The following is a 23,108-nucleotide window of genomic DNA, read 5'->3' on the forward strand; positions in this document are numbered from 1 at the left end:
GTTCCAGAACAACCTGAGATGATTCCTCCCACTGCCTGGCTGTGGGAGTTAGGGATAATTGACAACCTGCCCCCTTTCTCCCAAGACAGCAGAGAGAAGTCAGGATCGTTGAAAACCAATAATTTATCAAAACGCCGCGTGTGTACAAGCGGGAGGGGTGTTTCGACAGACTGGGCAGCAGCGGCCAGGCGCACTGGGGGCGGGAGGGGGGGACGGTGCTGGGGTGGGGTGGGGACAGCCTGCAGCGCTGGCTGGGCGGTGTGAGCAGAGTGGCTAGACATTCTTGCCGCGCAGGCGCAGCTCATGGCGCCGCAGGTGGTTGTACAGCGATTGCACATAGGTGAAGACGCATTTGGGGTCGGGCTTTTTGCCCATGATCATCATATCCTCCACCTCCACCAGGGGTACACAGTCCACCAGCATCCTGCAGGGGAAGGGGCACAGGAGTTGTCGTCAGCGCCGGCCTGCTTTTTGCTGTGCACCTCTACCCCGAGGTCTTTTCTTTACCACAGCCTGCTTGTCTTTTCATAAACTCCATACTGTCCATCGATTAGAAACACTTTCCAGGAAGGGAAAGCTATATCCAAACCCAGGGGCCATCCTGCCCATAGGCTAAGCGGGTAAAGGATACGATGGAGCTGGAGAGTGAGCCATACCCCACCTCAGGCAGGCAGGTTTTGGCTCAAGACCCAGACTCCTCTCAGGAGCCCGTCTCCTGCCCATGCACTGGTATAACTCGGTTGGTAGAATCTCAGCTAGGCCATTATACCCCTGGGAGCCTTCCCCTTTGGTTACAGGATCCCCTAGTGACCTACTTTCACCCAGGGGACAGGTCTCCTACTGGAAATGGAGGCGAGGGGGTGTCAGGGTGGTCCTTTTACCTTATCATCTATCTGCATTGGGTGGAACAAGGGAGCAGATGAGGACCCCAGCAGTATCAGCTGGATCGGCTACACCCTACTGTTCAGGGGTGCAACCGCTCTTCTGATTCTCCTCTGAACTGCATGTAAGGCGGCCTCACAGATCAGAGGGTGCGGGGGACGGGACCTGGTATGGGATTCAGGCCCTCAGCCCTGGTACTGACAACTGCCTGGAGCTCCGGTTTCCCTGCAGCTTTAAGAGGGTGTCCAAGCTCAGCTTTACCCCTCTTGTCGCACACTAAGACAGGAGTCTCTTCTGCTCTGCCTCTGCTTGCACTGGCCCCTCATTACTGTTGCTCAGTGAGTTTACTTAGGCAGAGAAGGCAAAAGCAGAAAGCACATGATTCTCCTCCCATCTGGTACCGTCATGGTCAAACCCAGCTCACCTACACCATTTTTTTTTTTTTTTTTTTTTTTTTTTTGCATTTTTTGTGGTACTGGAGATTAAATCCAGAGCTTCAGGCTTGAGGCACAAGCTCTCTACCACTGGGGTCTCAATAAATTGCTGGGACTAGTCTTGAAATCACTGTGAAGCCCAGGCAAGCATAGAATTTGTGATTCTCCTACCTTGGCCTTCAGCATAGTTGGGATCACAGCCCTCACCATTTTTTTTTTTTTTAAACAAAGACACTGAGAAGCAGAAAATTTTGTCCTGGTTCTACCTCTGCACTTGTGGATGCTGGATAAAACTGCCCTCTTTTGTGATCCTCCCCATCCCCCTTGTTAGTCATCCCCAACCTAAGTACTCAGGGTGACAGGTACCTGGCTCTACAGATGATGGACTATGTGCCCTTGGGGTCCTCCCCACCCCACATTTGGCTTGTTTACCCAGCTGTACCATGGTGAAGAGACAGCCTCTCTCTGGCCCATCTTCCAACTCCAGCTATCTTCCCAGGGATCGTAGCCTCCCTCCCCCACAGTCCGGAGCTCCCTTCTGCCGTGGTGCCTTCCCTGGAGACCTTATAAAGCCATTGTTTATACTGGGGTACATGGTTGAGGCTACCCAAGTGACAAGCCAAACACCAGGCAACTAAAGCAACAGCACGTAGCTGAGTCACACTTTCCTACTGGATCAGAGCTACACTAAACCGCTTTCTCTTTAGAGAGGCCTTCAGAGCAGCAGCTAAGTCCATATATGACCTAGAGACTGTTCCAAGCCTGGTTTTCCACACCTGAACCTCTGAGTGTGTGTACACACGTGTTCCTCCTCCCGAGGGACCCTGACCCAGGAGGGTACCCAGTACATCCTTGTTGACTATCTCTGAGTCAGATATCTCCCAGCAATCCCTCTGGACCTTCCAGTTCCCTTTAGAACTCTATCTTTACTTCAGCCCTGGCTCTGACCACCTGTGGACGCTGGATAACGCTCTGCCCTCTTCTGTGATCTTACCTCTGCCTCCCACTTACTTCTGTCTACAAAACTGGTGGGAATACAGCGGTGGGGCTAGAAAAGGAACACCAAATGGAGAGTGTGGAAGCATTCCGTGGCCTGAACTTGCTTTTTGAATGCCTTATCTATACTGGGACAGCCAGTTCAGGCGGAAAGCCATATGGCTTAGAAGATCCAGCCAGAAATGTCTTCCTGTTGAACTGGCCCTGTCCCCAAGCTCTCCATTTTGGAGAAGGTCACCATCAACTCCCATATGGCTCACCCTGGGCTTGATTGTGTCTTGGCCTTCCCTTTCTCCAGACCACATCAGGGAGCCTGTCTTCCTTTTTTTTTTTTTTTTTTAAGTCAGGGTCTCGTAGCTGGGCGGTGGTGGCTCACACCTTACTCCCAGCACTAGGGAGGCAGAGGCAGGCGGGTCTCTGTGAAACAGAGCCCAGCCTGGTTTACAGAGTGAGTTCCAGGACAGCCAGGACTACACAGAGAAACCTCGTCCTGAAGAACCAAAAGACAGGGCTCCTGCGTGCTGGGGTTGCAAGCATGTACCACCACGCCTGGCCCCGCCCCTCTCTCTGCTTCTGATGCTGTTCCATCTTGAGTATCACAAATTTTCACTTAAGGATTGTTCTAGAATGCTAGCCTGAGCACACCGCTCCCGTTTGGATACCTTTGACTCCCAGGTCCTCATAAGGAAGTTCAAATCAAGCTGTGACCTCTTCCTTCCAGCTCCCATCAAGTCCCTTCCCTCCAGGTTATGCTATATTCTCCATCTCTCTTGTCCCTGGCCCTGATCCTCCTTCTGTCTGAACTGTCTGGATGCCAGTTTAGGTTTCTCTTTTTTATAGATTGCCATCCTGGGCCGGAAGCCTGAGCCTGGGGCCTCCTGGACCCTATTAGTCTTTCCCCCTTGTCGTCACTACCCATTGGCAGCAATGTCACCTAGGGTCCTGCCTGCCTCCTTTGGGTTTTCCCAGGCTCCCAATGTATTTCCCCCATTCCCCTATGCCCTCTGGGCACTGATGAGCAGACTCCGGTGAAACGGGCAGGTGGGAGAGGCGACATTTCTCACCGTGGGGCCCCAAGCAGGGGTTAGGACTTTTTGGTTTTTACCAGCCCCTTCTGGACCAAACAGCGGTAGAATTCCTGGATGTACGTGTACACGCACTTCCAGTCAGGCTCTCGAAGCCGCACCATGTCCTCTGTATCCAGGAGCTGCGGGCAGTCCGCATGGGTCCTGGGGAGGGTAGGGGGCCAGGAAGGGGCAGGGGGCAGGACCCGGTGGAGAAAGGAGGGAGAGAGGCCAAGAGAGAAGGGAGGACAGACACACACACACACACACACACACAGAGACATGAGTTCAGTTATGTTGTCAGTGCCGAAGTCTGCCAGCCTCCCGCATGCCCCCTCCCAATGGTGGACGTGCCGCTCGCTCGCTACCCATCACTAATGGTGTGCGGTGCAGACAAGGGTGGGGGGCGGGCAAACCAGTCACAGGTGCAGAGAACTCTCGGGGCAAGCGGGGACGCAGGGGGAAGGGGCAGCGGCTTTGGTGCCGAGGTTGGAGAGGAGGGCTGTGCCCCAGGGAGGGGGGGTGAGGGAGGCGTGAGAGGAGTGGGGGAGGAGGAGGAATCCTGGAGGGGACCAGAAAGAGAAGGGGAGAATAAGAAAGAGATGGAGGAGGGTGCTTGGGTGCAGTGTGCAGAAGGGGCAACGATTCCAAAGTGGAGGGCTTTCGATGTCCTATATAGGCCTATATAGGTCACTCGGGCATGGTGCCTGGGCCAGGAGCCTCCTTTTGGAATCTCCAGCCGGGATCCCGTGGGAGCAGAAAGCTCTGGTGGCAGTGGGAGGAGAGAGAGCAGGACAGAGAAATGGAGAGAGGAGGGACAGGGGCGGAGGGAGGAGGGAGGAGTTATGGACAGGGCCACCTGGTGGGCTGTAGCCTGGGTTGGTAGGCCAGCCTGCCGCTCCTTCCTTCCGGTGGGCACCTGGCACACTCAGCAACAGGTGGGCATGGGATGGAAACTCTCTGGGGAAGGGGGTCTCATCTGCAGACCCACAGTACAACTGGCCACTTCCATGGGGTCTCAGGGCTGCTGAGCCCTGCTGACACCAGGAGGAAGGCGCCCATACTTACTCAGCAGATGAGAAGGCCATTTCAAAATTCTGTCGCCTGTTTTGTGGGCTGAGCTGCCCATAGTCAAAAGCCTCAGGGAAGAAATTGTGCACCAGCGCACAGAAGGCCATGCCATCACTCCAGCTGGAGGAGAAGTTCTGGATGTCCACATGCTATGGGAGGTAGGAGCTCTGGTCAGGACACTGGGGCGGGGGGAGGGCAACCTTCCCACGTTTGCTAGCCCTTCCCCCTACCCCAATGTTTTAGCATCCCAGACCTAAGGCAACTGGACTCAGACAGACCTTGTAGCTTGCTCAAAGCCATCCATTAGGTGAGTAGCCAAAACATAAACCTCTTCCAGCTCGGTTTATGAACCCCCGAGCTGTGATTTTCAGGGGGCGGGGCTACCGAGAAGCCCAGTGCCACTTAGCTAAGGCTATGGTCATGCTCCGGTCAGTCACCCCTTCCCTCGCTGACATTTACTTTGTGTAACACTGAATGGACTCCGAGAGCAGAATCCGTCCTTGAGTCATGCCCAACCACCCAAAGGGCCTCCATCGGTCCCTTCTGGGACCCAGAGCAGTACGTGTGGTCTCCCTGATACTTAGTTTTCCCATCTGAGCATGTTTTTCATGTTCCCTGCCGGAGTACATGGTAGGTGTGAGATGATTCTAAGGAGCCGGGACCAAGGCTCACCTCGTAGCCACGGGTCTTGGCTCTGCACCAGTCCAGCAACATCTGCTTGATGCTATTGGCGTTGGGGACTCCGAAACTGGTAGAACGCTGTACAGCTGTACGGGGTGTGCCAGGACTGCTGTGGGGGTAGTGTGGTGAGGAGGGTCATGAGACTCCAATAATGGGCCAGCCTACCCTCCCTAGTCTAGTCTTCCATGGCCTTCAGCCTTTCTGTCATAGTTGGAACCCTGCTTGTCCCATCTCTGGCTCCATCCACTGAGCTCCAGGCCCCATCCCCACTGGCCAGCCCACACCCTCCACCACTCACCCCGCAGAGCCTTCTTTCTCCAGTTTCTCAATCATGGCCTTGCGTGCTTGGGATGCTGAAGTCTTGGGCAGACTCTGTGCCTTCATTAACTCTTTCTTCTTCTCTGCCTGCCGTTTTTCAAGGGCTGCCAGGCTGCCAGCACGTGGGCTGGCTTGGTCCTCTCGGTCAAAAATGCTGGAGGGTGACAAAACGAGCGTTGGATTGGAGGGAGAGTGGGGTCCACTCTCTTGGCGGCAGAGCATGGCCATCAGCTTGCGGCTGTTGGTATTGGAAACACCGAAACCGGTGCGGCGCTCTGTCCAGCTGCACGGGTTTCAGCTCCCGGGCTGCTATGGAGCAGTGTTGAGGAAAGGTTTTATGCTGCGTCAGCTGCCACCAGCGACTTCCACTAACAAATGAAGACGGGGTTGGGGGAGTAGCGGACAGCCCTAACAGCGGGGAGTGAGTGTCCATGTCACACCTGTTGCACACAGCAGTACATAGAGGCACAAACACAGAAGGCTGGCAGCCAAGCTTGCTTGATCACGCTTGGTTCCTAGTACTTTTCTAGGGGGTGTGTAGTACTGCCAAGTTCTAGGCAAGCTCAGGACCTGGGAATTATCATGTAGTAACAGTGAGCAAGACCGTGTGGCACAGGCTGGTCATCCTAGCTACCGGGGAAGCTGCAGAGAGACTGCAAGGTCAAGAACCATCTGAGCTATGGGCTGGGTGACTTAGGGAAACTCTGGCTCTTAAAAAAAAGAAAGGAAGGGGATGTAGATTACTGGTAAAGAAGCACAAGGCCCTAGGTTCAACCCCCAGAACCTAAACCAAACACTAGAGTAGTGAAGTGAGCAGCATAAAACAGTAACAGCAGTAGCTCACTCCTCCTAAGACTTTACTATGAATCCTTTTATTACTTCTAGTGCTGGGGGAAGGAATCCAGGGTCTCTAAGCAAATGCTCTACACATGAGCTATGCCCTTAGTCCTCCCACAGTGCTATCTAAACACCACAGGGCGACTTTGATCTGGTGGCGTGCTCCTGGGATCCCAGAACTCTGGTGGTTGAGGCTGGAGGATCACAAGTTCAAAACCAGCCTGGGACACACAGTGAGATTCTGTCATGTGCCCACGGCTCCCCACACTGCAAAAATAAATGCAGGCCTGTAATTCCCGATACTTAGGGAGCTGAGGCAAGTTCATAGCCTGCCTGACCAGAAGGAGTTCAATGTCAATATAGGCAATTTAGGGAGAGACCATGCCTCAAAGTCAAAAAAGGGGCCAGCGATGTAGCTCGGTGGTACAGTGCTTGCCTAGCATACACAAGGCTCTAGGTCCTAATGTCCAGCAGTGAGTGAGTGCGTGCGCGCGCGCGCACACACACACACACACACACACCCAAACAAAAATGAGTAAAGTAAATAAATTTAATATGGGGTGAAAGAAATCTCTATTTCTGCTGACAATGAGGAAATCAAGGCCTCTTTCACAGGATTTGAGAGGACCTAGTAGTAGGGCTGGACTTTGCACTGCAGGTCACCAATTGAGGGTTCCTGGAACCACTGTGGTCTGCTTTCTTCCAGCCCCGTATCCTCTGTACTGTGGAGTGTACCTGTCCCTCATGAGTGCCCCAAAAGTCGTCAACATGCTCTGTGAACCAGAAGTGGCTTGCAGATGTTAGAAGGGGGCGGTGGCAGGTCACTCTCTAAGGCTCATTGTGAAAACCCTTACCAAGTGTCCAACCTCCACAAGCATCCTCCACCCTTGTCCTGTGGTGTGGCTGAGGGCTGAGAGATCACAAAGCAAGCAGGACACGTTTGGTTCCTCCCTGCCCTCAGCCTGCCCTCTGCAGAATGGGTAGGCTCTGAAGCCTCCATAGGCGCTGCCCCATGCTCACCTGCCCATCTTTTTGGACGAGGAAGAGGACGAGGAAAAGGTCTTGGTTTGGACTGTGGTGCTGCTGCTGCTGCCATCTGTGGGAAAAGGAGTGAGATGACGACTTGCGCTGGACAGGAAGAAATGGGAGAGTCTGCCTGGAGGGACGGTGACAGCCACAGCAGATCAGTGAAAATGAGGACACAGTTGAAGACAGTGCTCAGGGAAGAACTTAAGGAGGTGAGCAGGCAGGCAGGCAGGCAGGCAGGCAGGCAGAGGAGGGAGCAGGCGGCCTTACTCTCAGAGCGCCTCACGAAACTCGACTCCACCGTGGTGGTGCGGGCTGTCTGTGTGCCATCATCTGGAGGGACAGGAAATGGGACAAAGAAGTGTGTGAAAGGTACTGGGACTCTCTCTGAGCTTGCCCTGGGCCCCACGCCCTGCTCAGGCTCTTACTGGAGTGGACTAGCCGCTCAGTTTTGGTGACTGTGCTGACAGCTGAGCCATCAGCTGCTCGCTGACTGTGCCTTGTGGTTGTCTCGGTAGCCATATTGCTTCGGCTCTCTCCTGGCCGGGCCCGTGCCTCCCGAAGTCGCTGTTCTCGTTCCTTGTCCCTCTGGTCTGGGCAGGGGATGCCCCATGCGTGCCCAGAAGGGCGGCGCCACACAGCACACAAGCACAGACACAAGGGGCACATGGGATGGAGTGGAGGCGGCTCGTTAGAAACAGCAAAGACACAGGAAACCAGTGCCTCTCTAGGGACGTTGAGAGTGGGGGACAACTTGGCACAGAGCTGAGTGTGTGTTGAGGGTGATGGACTCTGCAGATGGAGGAGGGAATGTAGACGAGCTGATGTCAAAGGGGTATTTGGACTCAAAACAAGTTTCTACGGGAATAAGCAGCTGAGTCGGAAGGGAACAGTTACATCCAAAGGTGGACACAGCAATTGAATGGGGGACACAGCAATTGAATGGGGGACCTTCAAACTAGTCTTGGGGGGAGAGGAGCAACGGGAAGAAGGGTACCTAGACCCAGGGGTGGGTAGAGGCATCGGGAGAAGCAATCAGATCCAGGGAAAGAACACTTGAGAAAGAAGCGGCTGGGTCTGCAGAACAAGTACAGAGGCCGGGAAAGGGGACAACAGGGCGCATGTAGCTCAGCGGGGGGCATGAGGCATTTGACTGCCAGCTGGGAGTGGGGTGGGGTGGGGGAGTGATTGTTCTCAGAGAACAACTGTTCCAGAAGTAAATCTAGAGTATGAGGGAGAGAAGAGCCAAATCCAGGGGAGAAAAAACAGGAATGGGAAATAGCCACACACAGGTGCAGAGGCTAAGGGAGGCCAGAGGAGCAACTGGGGGGGGGGGTCATCTGGACTCAAGCAGGGCGATGCGAGGCGAGAAGGGCCAAGGGGAGGGACTGGGAATGTACAGCTGGACACAGGGCAAGGAGGCCAGGGGACAGGCGGCTCGAGGGAAGGTCACACGAGGAGGACAACTTCGGAGCTGGAGTGCCCATGAAAGGACTCCAGCGTGAGGGGCGGATCTGAGGAAAGGGTGGCTGGATCTAGGTGGGCAACTGGCTCTCTACCTCTCTTTCTTTGTCGGAGCTCACGGAGTGCAGCCCGGATGAGCTTCCGCTCCTCAAAGTTCGTAGTCTGGTCCAGCTGTAGATAAAACAGTTGTTGCTTACCTGGGGCTTGTCCATCCCTACCCTCTGCCAGCCCCAGGCTACCAGAGCTAACGTACCATCTTGTCCAGGACTCCTTCATCTTCAATGGCCATCAGCTCCTCCGCACTCAGGGGGCTCCGACCCTCTGGGGCTTTGTCCACTCGAGTCTGCTCTGTGCCATTCGCTGCTTCCACTGTTGCAGAGGGGGCCTCTGCTGGATCTGGCTCCATCTACAGAACATGAAGAGGGTGTAGGATTTATGCAGGGCTGTGGGAGAAACCTGGGTAGGAGTGAATTAGATCCTGGGGTTTTGGGCATAGCACTGGAATTAACCAACGACCTGCCAGGCCTGCTAATGTAGGTTGGCCATGTTGGTTTCACCTCACCATAGTGAAATTGGCAGCCTTGTATAGAGTTTCCCATATATCCAGAATCATATCAATCCAAATTGGTAGCAGTAGTAACAATGGTTTCCATTCAGTAGAAAATGTCTGTATAAGCACTGGGGATTTTATTGTCCCTGTTAGACACACGGGGGAAACTAAGGCTGGGCCCTCTGTGAGTGTGATACGACCCGGAGGCTGAATTGCAGTAGTTTAACTCCTGAGCTTGAATTCTTTGTTTCATTTCTAGCTTTCTCCCCAGGCAGCATAGATCCCGAGTCTTGACTGCCAAGGGGCTGGATGAGGTCCCAACCTCCTAACAAGGTGGCTGACTAAGCTACCCCAAGCGAAGATGCCTCTAAAGCTCCATACCACTCCCCTTCTTTCTCCACCTTGCTGGGAACCAGCATCTAAGGGGCACCCAGCAGTGACCCATCTCCTACAGGGGAATCCCTCCCTCCTCGCCCCTTGAAGCTAAGGCCCAGCTCAGCTACCACAGCCCTCCTCTCCTAGCAGGGCCCCTGTCTGCCATAAGGGTAGGCAGAGCCAAGGTGGCAGCTGCTCTAGAGAGGTTTGGCCTCACTGAAGCTGCAGGACAGCTGCCAGGGTAAGCGCCTGGCACCTTCTTGCCCCAGTCTTAGAGTACTAGTGCCTAGTTCTACAGTGAGGTAAACTGAGGCTGAGACAGTGTTGGTCTATCTACAGACACTACAGAGCTGGACTTTTAAAAAAGTCCCTCCCACAGGCTGACTTACGAGACTGCTGCTTCGAGAGGGGCCTGCAGAGGAGCTGCGGCGGCGGGTACTAAAGGCAGGTGGGTGGGCCACAGGGACCCCAGCATCCTCAGCTGCCTGGAAGAGGGCCTCAGGGTCGGCAGCAGCCAGCAACAGCTCACTGGGCTCTAGCTCAGACTCCAGGTCCGGCACAAGTGGGGCGCCTAGCCGCAGGCTCAGCACCTCCACCTGCCTGGTCAGTGTGTCTAGCCGCCGGCTCAGAGCTGCTGTCTCTGCACGAAGTTCTTCAGCTACCTGAGCCACTGGCTCTACAGTGGCTAGGGCTGCTTCAGCTGCCTGGGTCACTGCTGACCGGCCTGCTTCAGCCACTGCCTGAAGCTCCTGTAATGCCTGGCTCAACCGTTCCTCAAAGGCCACAGCCATCTCAGATCCAGGCCCTGGCACTCCGGGCATACTGCTAGCGGGGACTCTTCGGGGTACAATGGTGGGACAGTAGCAGGGGCTGCTACCTATGCTGTCAACGTCGGTCTTTGCAGCTGGTCTGAGGGCGAAGGCAAGGGCAGTGAGCCTGCCCCGCCCCTGCTGGCCTCCCAGCCTGCCACCAGCCAGCTGGAGCAACTGCCCAAATAGAAACCTATTCTGGGCTCTATGGAGGGGGTGGAGGGGGATGGGTAGCCTGCCCAAACAGGCAGACAGCCTGCTGCATGTCTCAAGGATTACCAAGACCAGAGCCCCATGGCCTATAAGAAGAAAAATGGAAGCAGGGAGTAGGAACACGATGCATATTAGCTGGGAGACTTTTATTTGCTGCTCTCCCGTATGTCTCTGCTCTCAGGCCTCGTTGTTTTAGAAAGCTTTGAACAAGTCAGGGAAGTGGAGGCACAGAGAGGTGGGATTTTGAGCAGTCTGTTGGAATGGGGGCTTGGCCCTGAGAGACACGTCCTCTAGCCCAGCCTAGGTGCTCACATCCAACCCCACACGCTGTGCAAGTGCAATATGGTCACATCGCCTGCTCTCCTCAGATGAGGATACAGGTGAGTTGTTAGTGCCAGAGTACTCTTTTTTTTTTTTCCCCCAAGACAGGGTTGTGTAACAGCCCAGGCTGTCCTGGAACTCAATTTGTAAACTCACAGTGATTTGCCTGCCTCTGCCTCCCGAGTGCTGGGATTAAAAGCGTGTGCCATCACCACCCGGCTTGCCAGAGCCATCTTACCCTGACACCTTCCATTCACCCCCAAAGCCTCATCTGACAGCCATCCCAAGCCATTGGGTCCTGCTTTGTGGCAAGAAGGCTGCCGTGGTCCCATTATCATCTAATACCCTTCAGAAGACCCAAAGCTTGCTCTCTCTGACTACCTCACCTCAGTCAAAGTCGCATCCAGCCTCTCATACAGCATAGCCAGCATTACCTGGACAGCCCACTAGGAATCTTCCCCAGCTCAGCTCCCAGCTGGGCTTGGGAATGAATAATAGAAGGAATACATCGTATTCAGTTCCCGTGGCACCTGCTAGGCTGATGCCTCATTTGCCTGGTGCACCCCCTGCCTGCCTGTCTTCATCAGTGGTTCTGCTCTATCCCCACAGTGAAGATGCTAATCAACAATCTCCTAATGGACTGGGCTGAGCTTGCGTTAGCCTGTGATTCGATCTACATGTTGGAGTGTACATTGTTGGGTGGAAACGGGTATAAGGGCTGCTATAGGAAGAATGCGAAAGCCCTTACCACCTTCTCCAAGCCTGTCTTTACGTTTGTTCATTAAGAATGGACTGATGGAGTTAGGTACCAGGATCAGAGGTCAGCAAATGGATCCAGGCATGGGGGCTCACATCTGTAATGCCAGCACTCGGGAGGTGGAGGCAGGTTCAAGTTCATCCTTGGCTATGTACTAAGACCATTGCCAACCCAGGGTACAAGGGACGCCACAGCGAACAAACTAAACCACAAAAGATCAGCACATGGGAAGGATGCCTTCAGATAGGCCTTAGGGTGACACAGGGGTCTATCTGAGCCAAGCCACCAACTACCTGTGGCCTTGGCTGCTTTACAGGCACAGTGGAAGAGTGCAGCAGAGAAAGCCTGCTACTCCAGCACCCTTAGCCGCCTCTGGAGGCGATGAAGGGTGAAGCTGGTGGAATGAGGAGAGGCTCACCTTAAAGTTGCAGCCTCCTCGGTTGCCAGGGGAGGCATGGCTGAAGGTGGTGACATGAGTGACACTGCCCAGTCGGGTCACAGTCCCAGGGCTGCTGACATGGGTGATGGTGCTCCTGCCTCCACTGCTGGTGCTGAGGAGGGTCGGGGGCGTCCGAAGTCCCAGTGTCAATTCTGGTTGGGGACAAGGGCTGCTGTTGGGGCCAGGTGGAGTTAGGGCAGTGCCAGTCAAGGTGAGTGACACCCTGGACCGTGGCCGTAGCACCGGCCTCACATGCAGAACTGGGAGTGAGGGGCTCCACCCCAGCAGTGAGAAACCTACCTGCTCTCTGGTTGCCTGTGGGCAGCAGCACCCGGCCTGTGGAGGCCTGGCCACGGCCATCCTTGATCTCAATGGTAAAAGTGGCAGTCTTCATATTGCTCCCTGGTTCCCCAGTGCCGATGCCCACAGGCAGTGGGGTGCTGGGCTCTTCTGAGCAGGGCTTGGGCCCCCCTGCTCTGTTTTCAAGGGACCTGGGAGCCAAGCCCCGCCCCCCAGGGCCCTCCTCTCGAGGGCAGCTCTGAAGCTGGGCCAGGGAATGAGCAAGTTCTCTTTGCTTCTTGTGGGAGGCAGTGTCACTGGGGCCTGGAGAGGAGGAGTTGCTGGAGGAGGAGGCAGGGGTGGTACCGACGCAGGAGGAGCCCAGGAGCCTTGCGGGGGTCAGGGGAGTGAGGGCTGTCCGGGGTGGGCCATCCTGGAGCCTAGCAGCCGCAGGAGAATCAGATGTGAACTTGCGGACTCGGTCTCTCACAGAGCCAGTCCGTTGGAACTGGGACGATCGTGCGAGAACTGGCTCTGGAGGAGACAAGAAGGCTGTCAGTGGCTGGGTAGGATGGGAACTGCCCAGAACCCGGGGATGGTAAATATGGGCAGTACCTCGATTTGGGGTTGGCTGTCGGGGACTGAGCACAGATAGGGAGCGTTGGCAGGGTTGCGCTTCAGCCAGATCTGGTGGGTTGGTGAGTAGGCGGCAGCCATACGGGGGAAGAGAAAGGAAAACGGATGGTGGGGTGGTGTCCATGTCACATCTATCAGCACCTGTGCAGTGTTCCTACCATGTTCAGCACACCCACTGCCGAGGCCGTCTACTCAGCTGCAATGCTTGCAGGCTCCCTCCGCGCCTGCGCCTGCACTGACCCAGGATGACGTGTGCGCTCTTAGGAGCCAGGGGTAAGTTTGGGCCAGAGGAAGGTATCCAGAGTCTCCTAACTGATGGGACTAGGGGACAGTTCCCCCACCTCCAGTCAGTACTGCCCATAGATCCAGCTGGGTGATGGGTATACTCCCTTATTGGGGAGAAGAATGTGCCTGAGGCCTGTTGCCTTTCAAGGCTGTAAGGAGGCCTCTGGCCACGGGAGGCAGGGGCGGGAATACCTCAGGGGCAGTGGCAGAGAGGGTCAGGGACTGCCTGAACCTGAAGAAGCTAGAGCTGTTGAAGCATCAGGACCCATCCTACAGGCAGGGAAAGGGAAGCAGGGGGCAGGGGAAAGCAGGAGCCTGCACAGGGATCCTCACCTGCTCTCTTAGTGCTAGAAGAGCCTCTGGTGGGACCCAAGGAGGTGGAGGGCTCTGTGGGGTCAGACAGGGGCTGCAAAGGAGACACCACATAAGCAGAGGCTCTCAGACCAAGGAACTCACCTGCCTGGCGTCCTTGCCTCTCACCAAACTCACCTTGCTGACGACCTGCCCCCGAGAGCTGGGGGGTGCTGGTGACGTGGGGGGCTCAGGGCTGGGAGCTCCTGAAGGTTGAGGAAGTGGCTCAGAGCCGTCCAGAGCCTCAGCAGCAGGACAGTGGGCTCCAGCAGGCTCTAGCGGGGGCTCAGGGGCAGCAGTGGTGAGTGAACTGGCAGGTGAGGCAGGCGAGCTGGGCGAGCCCCCGGCTGGGGCCCTCAGCAGGAGTGTCACTGTGGCCACATCCTGGCTGGCGTCCTCAGGGGGTGGGGATGGGGTCGGGGTTGGCTCTGGCACGTCTGTCTGCTGCTTCTGTTGCTCTTGCTCTGGTACCTGCAGCGGACCCACAGGATGCAACCAAGGCTTCTCTGACTCCGAGTGCTACCCCCACCCACGGAGGGCCAAGCTGACAGAGCAGGCCATGCAAAGCAGAGGAGCTGGGCATGGCTTCCTAAGGGCACACCTGCATTAGGAAGGCTAGTCAGTGCCAAAGGTGATCTGACAATGACCAGATCCTAATGTCAATGATTGGTGATAACAGGAAGCTTGCTGGGGACTCCCGTTCCTAAAGGACCTCTAGAACAGAGCTCTGGCCTCAGACTGGCTAATCAGAGAGAAGCCAAGTTGTGCAGGCTGGGCAGCTAGCATCCTCTGCTGGCCATTAGTGGAAACTGTATGTTTTGACATCTACACTACCCGAAGACTAGAGATGGCACTGACATGCAGGCCCTGGTGAGGTAAGGACATGGGCTGTCCGGAGGGTAAGGGGCAGCATGGATGTGTTTAAGCAGGGGTGGTACCAGGACTAGACTTGCATTTCTAGGCCATCCTTCTGGCTGCTGAGCACAAGGTGGGGTGGGGGTGGGGATGGGAAGGTAGGGGGAGGGCTGGAAAGTAGGAATGGTGACTTGGAGCCGTGTAGACAGGCTGGCTTTGAAAGGAAAGCCCGAGTTCAAGGGCTGGAGTGGAAGGCATATGACCGGAGTTTCCTGAGAGTGTAAGAAATGAACTCCAGGGTTTCCTCAAAGACTGGCCAAGGGCCATCTCCCACTCAAATGGCAGTGCAGCATAGGAACACGGGCACTGTGCCCTGTACTATTGGCATCAGGAGGCACAAGACACTGGATCATCCTCCCTCCACCTCCATACTCCTTACCTTACCAGGGTCCAGCCTGCGAGCTGCCTGCCTCCTGCCCTCCTCTCGGGAGTCACCACTAGGAAGTCTACTGCACAGTCTCCCAGCCAGGGTGGCAGCTGGAAGGGCAGGGGCAAGTGTCAAGAAGTGACTGAGAGGCTGTAGGCAGCAGTCTGCAGGGCAAGGGTGGGTCTAGGGCAGGGCACCTACCCTCAATCTCCTGAGCTCGAACGCGGCGGATGGCAGCTCGGATCAGCTTACGTTCCTCGTACTCACCGGCACTCCGAAGCTATGGGTGACAGGCAGGCCACAGGGGATAGACTGTGGAGTCTGGGTCTTCATTTACCCTTCCCCTATCCCTCGCCTGCCCTGGGCCTCACCAGTGTGGTCAACTCCTCCACATCATTCATGGACTCCAGCCTCCCTGCCAGCCGTGCGAGGGCAGCCTGCTGTTCAGCTTCCCGCTGTTGAGAGCTGCAGAGACATCATGAGTGTAACTAACACTGCGTGACAGGGTCTGGAGGATGCGAGCTCAAGAAAAGAGTCAGAGAAGTCGGGCAGTGGTGGTACACGCCTTTGATCCCAGCACTTGGGATGCAGAGGCAGGTCTCTGTGAGTTCAAGGCCAGCCTGATCTATGACTAGCTAGTTCCAGGACAGGCTCCAAAGTTACACAGGGGAACCCTGACTCGAAAAACCAAAGGAAAGAAAGAAAGAAAAAGGCTCAAACCTTGACAGAGAGACAAGGAGCTGTGAAGAACCTCTGAGAAAACATCATTTTATGCATACGTGCACACAGGCACTACTGCCCCATGCTATCCATACCGCACAACCACAGTTGGAACTGGGTCCGTATCCACAAATACCCTGTGCATCCCAATGCTCACAGGTAACAGACGTGCCTGCCCCCACACGAGGTCATCCCTGGCACACACGCACTTGCAGACCCAGCCCCCTCGGCCACTTACTGTAGCCAGTTCTCCTTGTTGTCTTGCCGCTCAGCCCGGAAACGTTTGGATGCCAGAGCCCCCTCTTCTCTCTCCAGCTCCTGCCGCTGCAGCTCCCGGATGGCGGAGCGGATCCGCCGCCGCTCTGCCAGATCGGCTGTGACCTCCAGCTGCAATGTTGGTGTGAGTGAGGGGTAGGGCATTCTGTCAGGGGCAGAGGACTGGCACCAGCTGCCCACAGTTCTGCCTGGGGCACAATGAGAGGCTTGTCTCCCGTCTCTCTACCCTAAGCCTTCCACGTGCCCACCTCCCACTCAAGATCTTTAGGAAAGACTTAGCTCACGACGCCCAACATCCCGAGGAGCCCACTACGCACTGGGGTACACAACCACCTTCTGTGAATGTGGAGCTGGCAACCCCCAACCCAAGCCAAGCGCTGAGCAGTCAGACGCTGCTCCTTTATGCGACTTGACACCTGCTCTCCCAAGTCTTTCGTTAACCTTTTAGACCAGGGATGGCAGGAAGAGTGTGGTCACCCTTCTGAGCTACCAGGGGTCCCTGGAAAGAGAAGGTGATTTCAGATAGCTGAAATCCCCTCGTGATCTAGTCCCAGAGTAGCAGGGTCCTGCTAGGAAAGATACTGATAGGGAAACTGAGGCAGGTGCTGTAGAGTCCTAGTTCTCTGGTTGGCTGAGGGTTCCCCCCGTTACTGACTTTGGACTAGTCCTAGCCATCACAGAAGAAGACAAGACCCAGAATGGGAAGGGCTGATCTCCTAGGGAAATGAGCATAAGGCAGCTAGCACTTGGGTCTACCTAGAGCCCCCAGAAGTATCCACCCCAGGAGCTCCCATCCGCTGCTTCCCAGCCCAGCAGTTCAAGAGATGTTGGGGACCTGGCAGAAAAGCACACTTCTCTGTGGTGTGAGGGCAATCCTGGTGCCTTCCCCACACCACCCCGCACAGTGTCCCCTTAAAGGGGATCTTACAGAAGAGGTCTGGCTCAGGGCTTGCCGACAGAGCAGTGGCAGAACTAAAGCCTCCTGTGTGGGTCCGGCAGGCAGGGTGATAAACTCTCCCTTCCCAGTCTTCCTAGTTGCTCTTTCCTTCTCGGTTGGGGAGCTGGGAGGTGCAGGCAGAGAGAGGGTGGGCAGAGATAAACCGGCTTCAGTAGGGAGTGTGAGCTGGTCCAGTTTAGCCACTAACCAGCTTGTCTTAATCTGCCTTGGGGGGCAGTCCTCCACGATCCACATTCCTGAGGAGCCGTGGAAGGTCAGTCTCTTAAAGCTCAAGCCAAAGCCCCGAATCAGGTCCCAGGCTTAACTCTACAGTCAGGGCATATGTTTTAGCCTGTTATTGCTTCCTGACTTTCCAGATTAGACAGTGGCCTTTAGGACAGAGAAGCTAGAGAGGAAGCGGTGATTCAGGGTGGTCTCCTCTGCATGCACAATATACATATGCAAATATGCAAAACGCACAGCCTCTCCTCTTGGCTCTGGTCAGCCAGGAAAAGGTGAAGGAAAGACAGAACATATTGGTATATTTTTTGAGACCCAAACTATGCAAGCCCTGCACTAAATCCCCACTTGTTCCTTCTGTTTGTTTGAGACAGGGTTTCTTTGTGGAGCCCTGGATATTCTGGAAATTGCTCTGTAGATCACACTGGCCTGGAAATGAGATTCACCTGCCTCTACCTCCAGAGGGATTAAAAAAAAAAGATTTATTTGATATGTGTATGCATGTGTGTGTATGAAGTATGCTTCATGTGTATGGGTGCCTGTGGAGGCCAGGAGAGGGCATCAGATCCCCTGGAGCTGGTGGTTGTGAGCCACCCGTTGTGGGTACTGGGAACCAAATTTGAGTCTTCTGGAAGAGCAGCAAATGCTCTTAACTATTGGGCCTCTCCAGCCCCTTACCTACTCTTGATACATTATTTCTATCTGATAAGAGGGAAATGAGTGTCTTGTTTATGTCAAATAACTTGAGTCTCTCTGACTGCAAGACTTATCTAAGACTGACCATACTGCAATGCCGGGTATCTGTCATGGTGGGAACTTTGGCATTCTGTACTGGAGGCCCCTCTAGCCTGGTCTAGAAACGTCAAAGCCTTAGGAGACCTTATTACAACCAAGGGAATGAAGCTCACTTCCCCGAGATATTTAGAGATTTAGTGACCTTAGGGGGACAGCTGATCCAGACTTTAAAAGGCCCAGAGATACAATAACTAATCCCTTATACCATGGGTTCCCATTCCCAAACCCTGGAAAAAAAGAACAAGATAGGAACTTGGCCATTTCTGCAACCCCTGGGTACCTCACTGTCTCGACCTGGAAACTGAGATCCTCCCTCTGAATCCCCTAAGTGGATGGGTGGCTGAGAGATGGACCTCATTCTGCTGGCCACTCCCTGGCATGATCCTTCCTTTTGGGACCATGGGCAAAGCTCTGGTCAGTGTCCCTGCTGTGTATCTTGTGTTCCCCACCCTCTCAAATACCAAAGGTCATATCACAGTGCTCCTACTGTATCCAGAGTTCCCCACCCTCTCAGTCACCCCCAATGTGTGTGGAGGGGACTGTGGGAGGGAGGGAGGGAAGGAAATACAAAGAGCTATTGTCCACCAGGGGGAAGGGGACGGTTTCCGAAACTGCCTAGTGAAATTCTCCTGGGAGGAAAGAGGGTGCTTCCTCCTCCTGCGGGAGGCTGGAGGAGGGCGGGGGGACGGGACTGGGGAGCCTGCGCTTTCTACTCTTGCTCCTGGGGCGTCTGGCTGGCCAAGCCAGCATCTGCATAACTTCAGTCTCTCCACCTGTCCAAGAAGCGATTCTTTTCAATCCAGGATCAGAGCTGCCCGCAGTGAGAGCCTCGCCAGGGGGCGCTGAAGGTCCGCACGCTGCGGCCACTAGCGCGGGGCTCGCCCACGCCCCACCCACCCAGTCTCCAGCCGGGCGCCGCTGTTAGGAGCCCGGCAGGAAGCCCCCCGCTACTGCCGGCTTTAACGTCCCATCTGCAAAGGAAGGGAGGTTCACAGCACCTAAGCTGCCTTCCTAGGTCACACGGCCGGGAGGTGGAAGGCGTGCAGACACGTGGCAAAGAGCACACGCGGCGTGCTTGTCCCAGGGTGCCCCTGTCCCGCACAGCCCACCACCCCGACCTCAGGAATGTGCGGGAGCGGGGCCGGAAGCAGTGGCGGCTCCCCGAGTCAGCTGGGCACAGCTTTCCCATATAAGGCCGGGACCCGCAGGGAGGAGCCGGGCTTGGGACGCCCCCGTTCCTGCCACGAGGCCGGAGGGTGGGACCCTCATAGCTCTGGGGCGCAGCAATGGCGGGCGCGGAGGGGTGGAACTGCAGGGCTGGGGTGGACCTGGGGCCGCGGATCCGAGACCGGATTTGTCTCGTTTGTCCTTTCCTCCAAGGCCCCAGGGCTGGGAGGAAGTGCCTCGGTGAACCATTGCTTCAGTTCTCGTCTATATCACTTTTTCCAGCTCCCAAACCTTGCGTGAGTGGGGTCTGATACTGGAGAATCCCAGAGATTAGAGTGCGTGGACACCCAGCCTGGCTTTCCCTCTGGAAAACGCTCCTCAGTCTGCGACCCTCAAGAGGACTTTTTGAGGGGCGGTGAAGATGGCTGGCTGGTGGGCGGGTCTCTTTGGAGACCCAACCCCATCTCAGTGAACTTAAGACTAGGTTAAGGTGCTGGCCCCAGGACACACAGGCCGACCGCCTAGGGGAGATCAAGGCAACTAGGCCAAGTGGCCCCAGACAAGTGGCCTTTAGGGACAAGGATTGTTGGTGGTGTGGGACACTTGGAGAGAAAGTAAATCTCTACTTTTTTGCCCTGGATGGTGGGGCTACTGTATGGCCTTGCGGAGGGACACATTACTGGCCTGCTGTGTTGTCCTACTGCCTGCCTGTCTGTACATGGGAGTAGGAAGAAGGCAGTAAACAAGGATGGAACGGATTAGTCCAGCCTCTACCCTGTTTAACCCCTATACTGACATTAGCAAACCCCCCCTCCCCTTAAACAAGTAAAGAAACTGAGGCTTAAAGAAGAAGACTACACATTAGACATCACAGAACCTATAACGGCTCAGTCTATTTCTCTCTCATGGTTCTTCCAGACTCTGGATATCCCAAGATCCCCTCTGGAGTTTGGATCCTAGTAAAGCTTTTAACCTGGAGCTTTTGGGCATGTGATTTCACCACACAGAGTGGCAATGTCCTGGCTTTTGGAGCATGTGAACGTTCTGTAAGATGGTATACTCGGCACCCTATTGCTGCTACCATTATCACTGGGCAGGTTTCCAGGAATGGGCAGTGCCCAGGCTGCTGGGGAGAGGCAATTCCAGCCTTCCCACACCTGTAGCCCATGGGTGAGTCCCCAGAAGTTACTGTTTAAACAGGAGATGACAGTTGGGGGTGGGTAGGGGCCAGATCTCAGCACCAGACACGGACAGGCACATGCCACAAGGGCCTCTGGATCAGCCAAATGGAACCAACCTGAGGCTGTTCCCTTAACCTCTCCTCCAAACCCCTCCCTCTTCCTAAGTGCTGAGAGGTACAAAACACAGTGGCCCTATATCCCTGGATTGTCTGGATTGCCTCTTGCCCACCCCATAGTACAGTAATAGAGCTACTTACCAGTTTTCGGAGGGCTCCCTCATCCAGACCAGCTAAGGCCTCATCTGCCATCATGCTGGCCTCTAGTTCCTTAAGTGTGTCAGCTCCTGGTGGCACTCAGAGAATTCTGCAAGAAGCAGACATGAGTTAGATTGCTGGAGCGTGTAGCCATCTCCATCCCTTGGGTTTCATGCCCTGGTTTCCCTCTCCAGCATTAGTTTCTGTCCTGAAACTCACTAGCTGCCACACTGAAAAACTCACTAGCCAAGAGTAGGTGTTCCTGTTCCAGCCTTACCAGCTTGGCTGCCAGTCTGCCGTGTGGTCTAAGCTGGCATCCTGACTAAGCCCCAAACAAGGAGGGCATGGCCCTGGACTGAAGAAGGAATCAGCAAGGCCCACCCAAGCCGTTCACCACCAGGGGGTGCAAGCCATTCTTCAGCTTCCTGACAGGGCCACTCATCTTTAGGCCTGCCCAGCCTACCCCTCTACCTGCCCTCTCTCCACAAGCTGGGCATCCAAGTCTTGCTGCTACTGCCACTCATCCCATAGGTACAGGGAGCTACTTGTGTCATCAGTTCTCGGAGCCAGCCTTCTGCGCATATCCATTTTCCTTTCCTCCCTGTGACACCAACTGACCTGACCTCCTGAACCAGGTGTCCAGCTCTCCCTGTCAGTTCACACACTTAGAATTCACTTACAGTTCGCTTCTCAGCTGAAGGGCCTTGGGAAACTGACCCACCCAGGCCCTGGACTTCAGTCACACTGAGAGGATGCCAGAGGGCCAGAGATTCAGCTCAGGCTTCACGGGCAGGAAGTCTAGTACGAATCCTGGTTACTCCTGCCTTCGGAAGTCCCTTCCCCAAAATGCCACCAAGACTCCAGGAAGTTTGTTTCCTGTCCAATTGCTGTCCATCAAAATGGATCCCTAAAACTGGTGTCAGTCTTGTAGCCCACCTCTCCTTCAGGAGTCTCTGAAACTGGAGAACCCATGACCTAGCCCACCTGGATGTCAGTTAATATTGTGTCTGAAATGGCCTCAGGACCCCCACCTCCTTTGATTCATGCCGAAATCATCCCTTCTCTCTACAACAGTCACTTAGTGTGAGTCATCCCATCCGGTGAATGGGTCTGGGGGAGCCCTAATGCACACTGATTGGAGTTTGAAGAACCCCGTCTGTTCAAGCTTGAGCTTGCCAACCATTCTTAGGGTCTTTGCCTCCTGATCTCTAGCTACTCTGTCTTGGGTAACTCCTCCTCCCCAATGTCATTTAATGGTCACCAGTCTTAGATATTGTGGACATGCTGTGGTTCCTCATGTTGGACAAAGGTGTTCCTAGGACCACTTTGCTCAGAAATCCCTGTCACTGCTTGCTTCCATTCCCATGGATTCGTGCTACAGTTTGAGGTCCTGGAGACTGTCAAGGCCCTGCGGGAGTGGGGTCGATCTGGGAAAACTCCCTGAAGGTATCAGTTCCCCACACATTATGTTTTTTTAAAGTGTCGCTGGGGGTCGTGGAACCTCTTCGAGATCCACAGGTGCCTTCGCCAAGGTCTCAGAACCTTAATCCTGTGGCTTGAAGCTCCAGTAATTTGTTTGGGGCTTCCGGACCTGAGAGTTCCAGAATCACTGTCCAGATATCCAGGTTTCGCAGCCCGCCCTCCGGACTCATCTTGGCTCCTGGGGTCGCCCCGAGATACTCACACCCACTTCTCAGTCCGACCCTTTCTTCCGTGAGGGTTCCTGTTAGTTTGCTCGGGACCCGGCAGATGCAGAAGAGACGGGGCAGGCGGGCGGGCGGGAAGCACCACAGCCCGGGATCCCAAGCCGGTTCAGCAACGTCCCCTGGACTCTGCCGCAGACGCCTGTCCCGCGGCGCCAGCCAGCTGGCTGGCCCCGCCCAGACAATCCATCCCAGCCAATTCCCCGTTGGGTCCTTCCCCTGCTCGGGTCCTATTGGGAAAATTCAATTTTTTAGGTCCCGCCCTCGCTAAACTCCTGCCCCGCACTGTCCAGGGATGTTGGGTATTGTAGTCTTTGGGGTTGCCGCCGCGGTGTCCTTGACCTCCTAGGGTGGGCTTTGGCAGGACACAAGCTCTAAACTGAAGTCTAGGAGGGTGCCACAAGCCGAGCAAATAGCCGGGGACCTCATAAGCCCTGAGAGGTCCCGACCGCCCCTCCCCTCCCTCCTCTTTGTTCCTGAGACCACATCCTTTCTCCGGACTCCACCCACTACTGGCCCAGTACACAGGCTTGCTCCGCCAACGCTCACAGAGTGCTCTCGGGACACCTGGTCTTTGCCATCCCAGGGAAAGCACTGGGTGACCAGCAGCATCTTGACCTTGTATCGAGTCCAAGGACCTCTGAAGTGGAACAGGATCAATCATATCGGTAGTAGGTCCCGTTCCCCCCCCCCCTTCCCATAACCACATGCTCTCCCAAACCCTTTGAAGTCTGCCTCTGAGAGCCCCGTAGCCCTAAACAGGAA

The 23,108-nt window shown here is 55.3% G+C and overlaps 1 protein-coding gene across 5 annotated transcripts; it reads right to left on the reverse strand.

The window, feature by feature from the left end:
- Positions 1–105: 105 nt before the first annotated feature.
- Positions 106–22,460, reverse strand: Smtn (smoothelin). 5 transcript variants are annotated; one of them, XM_051200434.1, is made up of 21 exons: positions 22,325–22,434; positions 20,644–20,749; positions 16,029–16,177; positions 15,442–15,535; positions 15,272–15,350; positions 15,083–15,180; positions 13,927–14,259; positions 13,771–13,843; positions 13,132–13,203; positions 12,538–13,050; positions 12,217–12,389; positions 9,027–9,179; positions 8,869–8,944; positions 7,738–7,902; positions 7,580–7,642; positions 7,304–7,379; positions 5,427–5,600; positions 5,120–5,237; positions 4,445–4,596; positions 3,377–3,541; positions 275–424 (listed from the first exon to the last, which is right to left on the reverse strand). In XM_051200434.1, the coding sequence occupies exons 2-20, from the start codon at positions 20,695–20,697 to the stop codon at positions 3,397–3,399; spliced, it is 2,760 nt and encodes a 919-aa protein (XP_051056391.1). In that variant the 5' UTR covers positions 20,698–20,749; positions 22,325–22,434; the 3' UTR covers positions 275–424; positions 3,377–3,396. The 5 variants fall into 5 exon arrangements, with proteins under 5 accessions (XP_051056390.1, XP_051056389.1, XP_051056392.1 ...); XM_051200433.1 differs by lacking the exon at positions 3,377–3,541 and having other exon boundaries at positions 106–424; positions 5,120–5,234; positions 22,325–22,456; XM_051200432.1 differs by lacking the exon at positions 3,377–3,541 and having other exon boundaries at positions 106–424; positions 22,325–22,452.
- Between the last annotated feature and the right edge of the window lie 648 nt (positions 22,461–23,108).

The sequence above is a fragment of the Phodopus roborovskii genome, unplaced genomic scaffold, assembly GCF_943737965.1.
Source record: "Phodopus roborovskii unplaced genomic scaffold, PHOROB, whole genome shotgun sequence".
Classification (NCBI taxonomy): Eukaryota; Metazoa; Chordata; class Mammalia; order Rodentia; family Cricetidae; genus Phodopus; species Phodopus roborovskii.

Excerpts from the sequence above, each read along its gene's own strand:
- Smtn (XM_051200432.1), bottom strand. The coding sequence starts at position 20,697 with ATGATGGCAGATGAGGCCTTAGCTGGTCTGGATGAGGGAGCCCTCCGA. Across the intron at positions 14,260-15,082 it reads GCAGGCTGGACCCTGGTAAG|GTACCAGAGCAAGAGCAACA; the intron begins GTAAGGAGTATG and ends GGTCCGCTGCAG. Across the intron at positions 5,601-7,303 it reads TCGTCCAAAAAGATGGGCAG|CATTTTTGACCGAGAGGACC; the intron begins GTGAGCATGGGG and ends GTCACCCTCCAG.